The sequence below is a fragment of the Carcharodon carcharias genome (genome assembly GCF_017639515.1).
Source record: "Carcharodon carcharias isolate sCarCar2 chromosome 32 unlocalized genomic scaffold, sCarCar2.pri SUPER_32_unloc_1, whole genome shotgun sequence".
Lineage (NCBI taxonomy): Eukaryota > Metazoa > Chordata > Chondrichthyes > Lamniformes > Lamnidae > Carcharodon > Carcharodon carcharias.
Window position 1 is genome coordinate 436790 of NW_024470685.1, and position 12438 is coordinate 449227.

At 41.3% G+C, this 12438-nt stretch overlaps 1 protein-coding gene across 5 annotated transcripts in view; it reads left to right on the forward strand.

The window, feature by feature from the left end:
- vps13c (vacuolar protein sorting 13 homolog C) overlaps positions 1 to 12438 on the forward strand; it is a 351237-nt gene that overhangs the window by 233581 nt on the left and 105218 nt on the right. For 3 of the 5 annotated variants that reach the window (XM_041181309.1, XM_041181312.1, XM_041181311.1), the window contains 7 exons: positions 2352 to 2584; positions 3070 to 3162; positions 3440 to 3805; positions 5039 to 5128; positions 6586 to 6741; positions 8506 to 8770; positions 9846 to 10006. In XM_041181309.1, the coding sequence (XP_041037243.1) occupies positions 2352 to 2584; positions 3070 to 3162; positions 3440 to 3805; positions 5039 to 5128; positions 6586 to 6741; positions 8506 to 8770; positions 9846 to 10006 (1364 nt within the window). The remainder of the gene's footprint in view (positions 1 to 2351; positions 2585 to 3069; positions 3163 to 3439; positions 3806 to 5038; positions 5129 to 6585; positions 6742 to 8505; positions 8771 to 9845; positions 10007 to 12438) is intronic. The other 2 variants (XM_041181313.1, XM_041181310.1) reach the window with 1 other exon arrangement.

Here is a 12438-nt window from a genome sequence, read left to right on the forward strand (position 1 = left end):
CTCAACTTGGAGAGACAAGGTTTGATCAGTGATAGTCAGCATAGCTTTGTCAGAGGGAGGTCATGCCTAACAAATTTGATTGAATGTTTTGAGGAGGTGACCAGGTGTGTAGATGAGGGTAGTGCAGTTGATGTAGTTTATATGGATTTCAGCAAAGCCTTTGACAAGGTTCCACATGGGAGACTTATAAAGAAGGTAAAGGCATATGGGATACAGGGTAATTTGATAAGGTGGATTCAAAATTGGCTTAGTTGTAGGAGACAGAGGGTGATGACAGAAAGATGCTTTAGTGACTGGAAGCCAGTGTCCAGTGGCGTACCACAGGGATCTGTGCTGGGTCCCCTATTGTTTGTCATTTATATAAACGACATCGATGGCCATGTGGGGGCTAGGATTAGTAAGTTTGCGGATGACACAAAGATTGGCCGGTTGGTTAACAGTGAGTTGAGTGTCTTGGGTTATAGGAAGATATAGACGGGATGGTCAAATGGGCAGATAAGTGGCAGATAGAATTTAACCCTGAGAAGTGATACACTTTGGAAGGAGTAATTTGACCAGGGAGATTTCAATGAATGGCATGACACTAGGAAGTTCTGAGTAACAAAGGGACCTTGGTGTGTGTGTCCATAGATCTCAGAAGGCTGAGTTAGTGGGGTGATGAAAAAGGCATATGGGACACATGCCTTTATCAATTGAGGCATAGATTACAAAAGTAGGGAGGTCATGTTGGAGTTGTGTAGAACCTTGGTGAGGCCACCGCTGGAGTACTGTGTGCAGTTCTGGTCGCCACATTATAGGAAGGATGTGATTGCACTGGAGGGGGTGCAGAGGAGATTCACCAAGATGTTGCCTGGGATGAAACATTTTAAGTTATGAAGAGAGGTTGGATAGACTTGAGTTGTTTTCGTTGGAGCAGAGATGACTGAGGGGCGACCTGATCGAGGTGTACAAGATTATGAGGGGCATGGACAGGGTGGATAGGGAGCATCTGTTCCCCTTAGTTGAAGGGTCAGTCACGAGGGAGCATAAATTCAAGGTGAGGGGCAGGAGGTTTAGGGGGGATGTGAGGAAAAACATTTATACCCAAAGGGTAGTGACGGTGTGGAATGTACTGCCTGGGAGGGTAGTGGAGGTGGGTTGCCTCACATCCTTTAAAAAGTACCTGGATGAGCACTTGGCAGTTCATAACATTTAAGGCTATGGGCCAAGTGCTGGTAAATGGGATTAGGTAGGTAGGTCAGGTGTTTCTCACGTGTTGGTGCAGATTCGATGGGCTGAAGGGCCTCTTCTGCACTGTGAGATATTGTGATATGCACACGGGTGCCATTGTGGTTCATTCACCCATGTTGGGGAATCACAGTGGCACCAGGTTGTTGCACGATGCCCTTGAACTTCTGTAAACTTGCATTTAAAAGGCTAAATAATTAAGTGAGAGGAAAGAGAATAGAGGGTTATGCAGATTGCTTGATGAGAAAGAATGGAAGGAGGATTGAGTGGAGCAGAAATTTTACTTTGGCGACAGAAAATAGGAGCCGAGACTGTTTCAGGGTTTCCTGTTGGGGTGGGGGATGGGTGGGAGGGGGAAGCTTGTTGGTAATTTGACTGGGGTGGCACGGAGACAGGGTCAGTGCCCAGTGAAGAGAGGCAGGTTGGCTCTGGAAGCTGGAGGGCTGATTAGAGGCCATCCAGCTTCAGAGGAGCAACTGATTGCAGTGAATGGTAAGAGGCTGAGAGAGCTCTCCAACATGAATGAAGCCCCTCAGCAACTTTTATCAAAAGCTTAGTTAAAAAATAGAAAAAATAAACCCACCAGCCCGTGCTTGCAAAACTCAAAACGTGTTGTCCAACATTAGATGTGATACCGCGATTGGACAACATTTGCTAAATAATCCTCAGTGTGCTAAGAATTGGTCTGATAGCCGATTTAAGATTGCCAGCCTGGTTCACAATGTGGTACATTTGCGTGTACTGGAAGCTCCATATATTAACACACAAGGCCCTGTTCTTTGCAGACGTTGTGCCTGTTTCAGCTAAACAAAATAAGTGACAGCCATTCACCGACTCATTGGTCAAGGCATTGTCCTGAGGAATCGGGGTCAAGTTGCCTAGTTTAAATTTCAAACAATGCTTGGCAGTTAACTGACAGTTGCCATCACAGATGCATTCTCCATAGCAATGGAGAATTGCCAACCAATCAGCGCTCTCTACACATACAGTATAAATTGTTGTTTTCCCCTTATATTAGTATTCTTGCGAAGTGTCCTGATGAGTGCAAGACGAAAAGCTTCGACATGTCTCTTTTTTCCAGCAATATTTGCATTATATCGTAAATTGGCTTTATTTTGCTCCAGTTACAGACACTCCAAGACGAAAGGTCAATGTGAAAGTACTGGTGATGAATCCTGAAGTTGTGTTTGTGGCAAATCTCTCAAAAGCTGATGCCCCTGCACTTGTTGCTTCCTTCCATTGTGATACTTCAGTAATCTATGAAAAGAATTCTCAACGAATAATTGCCCTTGTCAGTGATTTAAAGGTTCTAGCATGTCCTTTCCTACGAGAGAAGAGAGGGACAAATATAACCACGGTAAGAGCAACACCTTTGTGAAAACAACAGCATGTTGGGTGTCCATAATTACACTGCTACATGGTACTTTCATACTGATACCATTATCACATCAGGAGCTGTTGACTGTCAGTGCTTGTTCTGATGAACCTGTGCTTTCTTCCTCAACCTCTACCTGTATGTATGGCTGTTGTTAGCTGGTAAATCCATGAAAATGGAATAAAACATTTGCCCTGGTGAGGCTTGGACATGAACATTAATTTATGAGACTGTACAGTGCAGAAAGAATTTACAAAGCTGATACCAGACAGAAGATATGACTATCAGAAAAAAAACATAACAAGCTTGGGGCTGTTTTGTAACTTGGCCCTTTGTAGGTTTGGCTTCTTTAATGTTGCTGACTGTCTTAGATCTTTTTCTAGCTTTTCTGCAAACTATTCTTGAAGTAGCTACAGAAGGTAATACCTTTACTGTTAACTGTATTGTGCTGCATTATATATTTCCAGGTATTGCAGCCTTGTTCCTTGTATTTGGACTTCTTGGAACCTTCATGTGGGCCTCAAAATATCAGTCTTAAGGTAGAAGAGATAATTGTAAAGGTAAGATAACTTCCTGGTATGTACCTTGTGTATTTCCATATTGACAGGTGTGAGCCATGGGCACACAACTGTCTTCAATATCATCCCATGATGCTGGTACTTAAAATGTACTATTTCTGATTTCATAATGCAATCGCTGTAATTTAGTATATGACTGAGCTTTCTACTATTTCTTTAAGTAAATAATATTTCGAACACCAACTAAAGAATGAATGATTAACTATTTCACTGCTCAGTGTCATGCTTTTTAGATTGAATGTATTTCTTTTTTTTAAAGATTTCCCCAATTACTCTAAATACTGTGATGACAATCATGTCAGCCATGACTCCCAAAGTGCAGGAGATAGAAATGCAGCAAACAACTGACATGGTGACTGACCTCTGGGCCGTGAAGGATGCCTTCAATTCTAATTACTGGTTTCTGGGAGTTGACATGGCAAGTGAAGCAACAGAGATTTTCACGGAAGAAAAACGGGAGAAGACTGGGGAATCCTTCAAAATAGACGTTTCATTAATTCAAGTAACTCTCGAATGTGGACATGGCCATTGCACAATTCCTTTACTTCTGACTGAGTCAACATTTTCTGGAAGAGTGGAAAATTGGACATCATTTGTCAGTGTTAATTCAGACATGACACTGGAGGTATTTTCTGTCATTCTGCTCTTGATGATGCATAATGTATTGATAACTGAACCAAACATAGCTGTATATATTGTCCTTTGCGGGATACCTACGTAAGCCTTGAACAATATGAATGTTGTAATGTTAAGATTAGAATAAAGGAGAGGTACGTTTAAGCAGTGCCTTTCACACCCTTAGGGTATCCCAAAGTACTTGACAGCCAATGTCTACTGCTGTTTTGGAAACACACCAGCCAATTTGCACACATTAAGGTCCTACAAGTAGCAATGAGTTAAGTAACCAGGTAATCTGTTAACCACAATATTGATGAAAAGATAAATATTAGTGCGATTACTGGGAGAAATTCTCTACTCTTTGTGTAACAGTACATGACCTGTTTGATGCCTAATATTGAAAGGCAGCATCTCTGTCAGTATTATGGTTGTCCTCTAACATTGCGTGTAGCCATATAATGTTACATAAAAAATATACCTGCACCTTGCTCCACGATACCTCTGCCCTGCTCAATTAAACATTGACAAAAGACCAAAGCAATGTTAGGTTCTCTGCAGAATTTTCATACACTAGCCGCTGGTTTTATCTTCCCTGGTAACACTAGAAAATCTCTCCTTTTTGAGATTGACCTCTTTTTCAAAGTCCATATCCAGTCGATCATTAAGACTCCTGTTTCTTCCTGCAAAAAGTTGGCCACCTCAGCCTCTTTGTCACCTACATCCATGTCTTTGTTATCTCTCAGCTCCATTGCTTTAATTTCTCCCTGCTCGTTTTACCACTTGTTACCCTACACAGACTTCAATTTATCCAGAACTCTGCTGCTTCCACCCTGTGCCAGACTCAGTCTTTCTTATCTATCACCTTTTAGACCTCTATTGGCTCCCCATCTTCCATTGCATTGATTTCAAAATACTTCCCCAATTAACAAAATGGCTATACCTTATCTCTACAATCTTCATCAGTCCTGTATTCCAGCTTACACCAGTCTCAATCCAGAGGGTATGTTCCCTCTTCCCTTGTTTAACTCCACTATCGGTGACATTTCTTATGTTACAACAGCGTCAATTCATCGGAATGGCTTACTTGGCTGTAAAGCACTTTGAGACGTCCGGAGTTCGTAATTGCAATTCCTTTAAACTGTTGTATTCCACACCAAGTTCAGTCAGTATTTCTGGAAAGCTGAGCTACATGTTTAGTGAGTAATTGCAAGTTTCATAACGTTCATCTACTTGATTTTAGGTCCTTTATTATAATGAACTGAGTGCAGTATGGGAGCCTCTCTTGGAGCAAGTTGCTGGAGGGCTGAAAAGATGGAGTCTGACATTTCAGGTAATGTGATATTGTATAGATTGCACCTGTGCACTTTACCAGGGCCAAGGGTAGGCTCCTGAACTCTGACATGGACAAGGTGGGCTCTCTATGTCATAAATTTTGTATGATTCCTACAAATGCTTAATTGTGCAAAGTTACAGAGTAACTTGGGCAGAGAATGATCATTGCAGCTATGTTACCAGAATTCTTGTCAAAAGTAATGGGGATCATTTGACATTGTATGCAAAATATAAAAGGTAAAATAAGATTTGTTCAGCTAAATTCATGTATCTCCTAAAGAAAATTTAAAAAGGAGAAAGTTGAGCTTAAAAATTCAGAACGTAGGACTTAGGAACAAGAGTAGGCCATTCAGCCCTTCGAGTCTGCTCCACCATTCAGTAAGATCATGGCTGATCTGGCTGTGGTCTCACTCCACTTTCCTGCCTACTCCTCATAACCCTTGACTCCCTTGCCTATCATAAATCTACCTAACTCTGCCTTGAATAAATTTAATGACCCAGCCCCAACTGCTTTCTGGGGAGGAGAATTACACAAACTAACAACCCTCTGAGAAAGAATGTCTCCTCATCTGTCCTAAAAGGGAAACCTCTTATTCTCAAACTGTGTGCCCTAATTCTAGACTCCCCCATAAGTGGAAACGTCCTCCTGGAATCTACCCTATTAAACCTATTCAGAATTATGAAATTTACGTGTCGAAAACTTGTGCAAAGCAACAAGAGGAACCTAGTAGCTGTTAGAACCAGAAAATGTTTTAAACACAAGCTCCTGAAATGTCCTATTTATAGCTTTTCTAATTTAATAGGTGTTTACCTGCTACTGACTTTCCCCCCATTTTGTTTTTTGCTTTTTTTAAAAAAAAATGTTAATTTGCAATTTTTTACTATAAGTTATAAACTCGGATTTCTCATTGCTACTTGAAGTCAGACAGCAAGTGCAGACGTGATTCTTATTTGAAGTATGGTTTGCTGCTTTCCTCCTTTATAGTTGCATTTCAGGTCTAAATGTAAAGCCTTCCTTATCCCTGCAGTACACTGGTGATATTTTTCTTCAGATGTTCATCTCTCATTATTTGTTTTGCTTTAAAGTGCAGTTTTACACCAGTATTTTGTTTAATCAAAATCATTGCTGCACTCGATGACTTTTTCTCCCCCTTCTATTTCCTTAGTCATTAATGCTGACACAACGAGTGACAGGTTTCATGCCCTTCTGATTTCAAATATTTACATTAACTGATGATCAAGAACCTTGGAAGCTTCAGATTTTCAATTTTGCCAGATCTATTTGTGGGTTTGTCAAAGCTGAATTATTACTTACTGAGGGAGGAACTTTGTGGCAGTTAATTGATGCATCTATATAATGGGAAAAAAAACTTAGGGCTGAATATTTCTGACAAGTATTCTTTCAAAAATGTTGTGCAATATTGGATTACATGTACCTGTGTTTATTACATTTAGATGAAAACCAACATGGGGCAGGATAAAGCTCTTGTTCCAGGAGATGATTTCTTTCTAATTCCTGACCCACAGACTGCCATTACCATTTCTTCAAAGGACATATTGAATATCACAGTGTCCAAATGCAGTTTGAATGTTCTCGATGTCTTAGCCAAGGTAAAACACCAATGCCTTTAAAATCTCGTTTGTTTTTAAGGGATTATTTTTACTTTGCTTACCAGTGAACTATTCAGTTTCAAAGGAAGTAATTCATTTCCGAATTGCGAAATATTTAGGTGATCGCTGGTGCGGGAGTGGGAGAGATAGGGTGGAGAATGTTTGGGTGATTATGAGTCAGAGGGAGGTGTTGGGAAGGGAACAGTTTGCCAGAACCTATTTTGATGTTCTGCAGCGGGGAGAGGTAAATCGGCTCGGGGCAGTTTGCTGCTCAGCTGAGGGCCAAAACAGGCCAAGTTGTCTGGCCAGCTACTTACTGAATAAAGGAAGAACTGGTTGTATATTCCTGTTTGAGCTGTGGGATATATCCTTAAAAGCAGGGATAATATGGCTGAGGTGCTGCTTATTGGAAGGTTGGGGTTTCAGGTGAAGCTTGTTCTCATTGAAGAGCTTGGGTAACGAGAATGTGATTGTTCCTGATTTTATAAGTAAGTGCCTACCTAAGAGGTTGGTTGGTATGAGGGAAAGTGCATGCATGAGGAATGTATGTTGCCACGCTTGTAGGCTGAGCTGTGGACTTTTGGGAATTTTGAGGGGGTGTGGAGAGATTGGAGGGACAGTTACTACAGCTCTACAGTCAGAAACTAATTGAGAGGCCTGGAGATGATACAGCTGTTTGGAATAGGTAACCTGTGCGCTGAGCTGGAGCGACCTTGCAGGGTTTTTTAGCAAGTTAAAGGGGGCCAACTTAATGCTGAAAGCTTTACAGCTGCAAAATAGATGGTGTCTGACCTAGAAGTTTTGAAATAAAAATAGAAAATGCTGCAAAACATTCATCAGGACATGTAGCATTTATTGAGAAGCAGCCAACGTTTCAGATTTCCACCGTCTGCATGTTTTGCTACATATTTATATAAAATGTGTGTATAATTTTTGAATGCGGTTTTAAAATGTAATTTTGTAATCCACACAGCTACTGTAATATGCAAAATAATGTTCTCTTTCAGCCTTTTTGTACAGTTGCTAAGTTTAGCCATGGTTTGTTTTTCCAGTGTCGGTAGCACTCAGGATCTCTGCCATGGGGCCATTTTCTTTTGTGATTTGCTTCTCTGGGGTCAGGGAATTTTCTGCTCATCAGAGTGAGTGGTGCTAGTGCTGGGCTTTGGGCTTTTGAAATGGAAAACATTCTAGAGTCACTGTCCTATCCTCTCACGTCAGGTATGGCATGGTTAGATATAGAGTAAGCCCCCACTGCTCCATCAGCCTGCTTGTTCCATTTTGCAGCCATCTCATTGCTCACTAGAAACCTCCATCTACAGCAATAAAAAGGTACGGTTATTGGCTCTAATTTCAATCGGTTAAAATCTGTGGCACTTCCAGTGACCTGATTACTATTGCCATTCAGTAATAAACCTGTAGATGTTTGTATACAGCTGTAGTTTCCCAGGAATATTTCTTACATAATTACGGTAACTGCATTAAGCCAAAGTACATAAAAGCAAAATACTGCAGATGCTGGAAATCAAAAATAGAAAATGCTGGAAAAACTCAGCAGGTCTGACAGCATCTGTGGAGGGAGATACAGAGTTAACGTTTCAAGTCCGTATGACCTTTCTGTAGAGCTTTAGCTATTGTGCTGAAGTATACCAATGGATGTGAAGGACTTTTGAGGTGTCCTGTGGTCATGAAAGGGATTACAGAAATCCAAGTCTGTCTTTTTTGAATGTGGCAAACATTTGTTTGAAATGTGTGACTTTTCTACAGGCATTTTCAGCAGGAACAGCTTCAACTTTTGATTATTCACTGAAGGACCAAGTTCCATACACCTTAAAAAATGCACTGGGCATCCCTTTGGATGTGCATCACTCTACAAGTCTACGTGCCATTGGTTTACCCCCTGAGCAGAAGCTTCATCAGCTGGATGCAGGGCAGATACTGGAACTTGATTATTTGGCCGTCCAACCCAGAAATCGAGGAAAGCTTTCTGTGTTAGAAAGACAAGAAAGTACCATTTTCACTTTAACAATAGGTAAGTTGAATGATGAAAGAGAATCCTTAGGTGACACCGCCACCTGCAAATTCCCCTCCAAGTCACTCACCATCCTGACTTGGAAATATATCGCCGTTCCTTCACTATTGCTGGGTCAAAATCCTGGAACTCCCTCCCTAACAGCACTGTGGGTGTACCTACACCACATGGACTGCAGCGGTTCAAGAAGGCAGCTCACCACTACCTTCTCAAGGGCAACTAGAGATGGGCAATAAATGCTGGCCCAGCCAGCGACACCCACATCCCGTGAACAAATTTTTAAAAATGACAGAGAGAAACATTTTCTCATATGGATTATGAAGAAAATAAAATGTCCAAGTGAATGTGTTTGTGAACTGCCAGGAATAATGCATTTAATTTTCCATGTAATGATTTAGACCATTTCTCTTTGAAACTTCATTCTAAATCTGGGTCTAATTTAGTTGACAACAAGCTGCTATTTTTGTCACTGCTGTTAGCAGCAAGAACTTGAAATTTGTACTGGCTTTTCTGTTGTTTGCTTTTTTAAAAGAATTCCCCTTTTGATAGTACATGCAAACATGAAAGAGATCAGCTGGTCAAGGGAGCTTGACTTCCCTACAGCCATTTTCAGCAGGAACTGCTTTAACTTTTGATTATTCATAAAAGACCAAGTTGCATGCGCCTTAAAAAAAAGTGCAAGAAAAATGTTGCAACTAGTACCATGACCCGCTGAGACAAATCAGAATCATCCAGTGATCTCATGGACTGGAACATTTCCTGTACTGAAACAAAGCACACAGTTTGCAGCAGCATGACATTTGAGACTATCCTACTGAGAGAAATTAGTACCCAATGTGTATGACTTCACTGAACCTTAACTAACAGCCTTTAACTATTAAAAGGATAATTGTATTAAATTGGTTGAATAATTTTGGAATGTATCATGCCACAAATTTGCCAAGTGAAGAAAGGGTTGTTTAATAAACAATGTATTAACCCCTCCCTCAAATTGTACATAAACGTAGTAATGCTGTCTGAAAAGTAGAAGGAGTGATTGTGTTTTTCATTAAAGAAAATCAATTTATTTCACCAGTGCCACATGATTATACAGAGGTAGCAAATATTCCTGTTGCGAAGCCAGGCCGACGCTTGTATAATGTCTTCCACCCTGGCAGTGAACATTCAGTGTCGCTTTTAGCCCAGATAGATGTTGTAGAAGGTGATAAAAGAATTATCATCCGATCCCCTCTCCAGGTAATACAACTTTTCTTCAGTCTATTTATTGTTGCTTTCTGTAAATAAGCATTATCAGTAACACGGGCAACATTGGATTGGCTTAAAAATTCAGCTGTTTCAGTAATTGACTTTAATCAGGTGTGAGATTCATGACCATGGTGGGGGGTGCATTTGTGATTAAAAAAAAAAGGCAACTGGATGCAGAATGGGAGGCTCCAGTCTACCCCCAATCTGATCTCTTGCTGTGGTGAGGGACATGGCTAGTTAATCAACGTTCCATCAGATATGCTTTCTTGTTCATTTTTCAACAAGTTACACTGCTTATTATAGTAATTTTGAGGTGTTTAGATATCTTCTTTGCACTGAGAAGGACTCAAATCTGCATTTGTTAGTTGCCTATGAACCAACTAGTGTGAAAGATGGTAGGCATTGACTCCGAGATAACATACTTGTCAAAGAAAGTTCAGAACAAAGTCAATCTTCAGAGGATGTCTCAGTAATTTGCTACTTGAAATAGGCAGACGATGTGTATGATGAACTAGTCTGGCCAACTAACAGAACCTGAAATGAGTCATAAAGTCATAGAGTTATACAGCACAGAAATAGGCCCTTCAGCCGACCATCAAGCACTTCTCTATTCTAATCCCATTTTCCAGCTCTTGGCCCATAGCCCTCTATCCTATGGCATTTCAAGTGCTCATCTAAATACTACTAAAATGTTGTGAGGGTTCCTGCCTCTACCACCCTTTCAGGCAGTGTGTTCCAGATTTCAACCACCCTCTGGGTGAAAAAGGCTTTCCTCAAATCCCCGCTAAACCTCCTACCCCTTACCCTTAAACCTATGTCCCCTGGTTATTGACATCTCCGCTAAGGGGAAAAGCTTCTTCCTATCTACCCTATCAAGGCCTCTCATAACTTTGTATACCTCAGGTCCCCCCTCAGTCTTTTCTGCTCTGAGTAAAACAACCCCAGCCTAACCAGTCTCACTTCATAACTGAAAAGTTCCAGCCCAGGCAACATCCTGGTGAATCTCCTCTGCACCCTCTCCAATGCAATCGCATCCTTCCTATTGCGTGGTGACTAGAACTGAACACAGTACTCCAGCTGTGGCCTAATAGCTTCAATATAACATCCCTGCACTTTTTTTAGCCAAGGCATAAAATATAGACAAGCATCCCATATGCCTTAACCACCTTTTCTACCTGTGCTGCTGCCTTCAGGGATCTATGGACACATACACCAAGGTCGATCTGATCCTCCGTACTTCCTAGGGCCCTACCATTCATTGTGTATTCTCTTGCCATGTTAATCCTCCCAAAATGCATCACCTCACACTTCTCAGGATTAAATTCCATTTGCCACTGCTCTGCCTATCTTACCAGCCCACCTATGCTGTCCTGTAGTCTAAGGCTTTCCTCTTCACTATTTATGACACCACCAATTTTCATGTCATCTGTGAACTTATTAATCATAACTGCTATATTCACGTCTAAATCATTAATATACACTACCAACAGCAAGAGTCCCAGCACCGATCCCTGTGATACATCACTTATCATAGGCTTCTAATCGCAAAAACAACCTTCGACCATCACCTTCTGTCTCCTGCCATTAAGCCAATTTTAGATCCAATTTGCCAAATTGTCCTGGATCCCATGGGCTATTACCTTCTTGACCATTCTCCCATGCGGGACCTTGTCAAAAGCCTCACTGAAGCCCATGTAGACTACATCAACTGTACTACCCTCATCTACACAACTGGTCACCTCCTTAAAAAAATTCAGTCAAATTTATTAGGCATGATCTCCCCCTGACAAAGCCATGCTGACTATCCCTGATTAATCCCTGCCTCTCCAAGTGGAGATTAATCCTGCTCCTCAGAATTTTTTCCAATAGTTTCCCTACCACTGATGTTAGACTCACTGATCTGTAATTACCTGATTTATCCCTACTATCCTTCTTGAATAATGGTGACACATGCACTGTCCTCCGGTCCTCTGGCACGTCTCCAGTGGCCAGAGAGGATTTGAAAATTAATGTCAGAGCCCCTGCAATCTCTTCCCTTGCCTCATATAGCCTGGGATACATCTCATCTGGGCCTGGGGGTTTATCCACTTTTAAGCCTACTAAAACCACTAATACCCCCTCCCTTTCAATGCTAATTTGTTCAAGCATATCACAGTCCCCCTCCCTGAATTCTACACCTACATTGTCCTTCCCCATAGTGAACACAGATGAAAAGCCATCATTCAAAACCTCACCTACATACTCTGGCTCTGTGCATGTTGCCACTTTGGTCCCTGATGGGCCCTACTCTTTCCCTGCTTATCCTCTTGCCCTTAATATATTTATAAAATGCCTTGGGATTTTCTTTTATCTTGCCCGCCAGTGTTTTTTCATGCCCCCTCTTCGTTCTCCTAATTACTTTAAGTACTCCTTACACTTTCTAT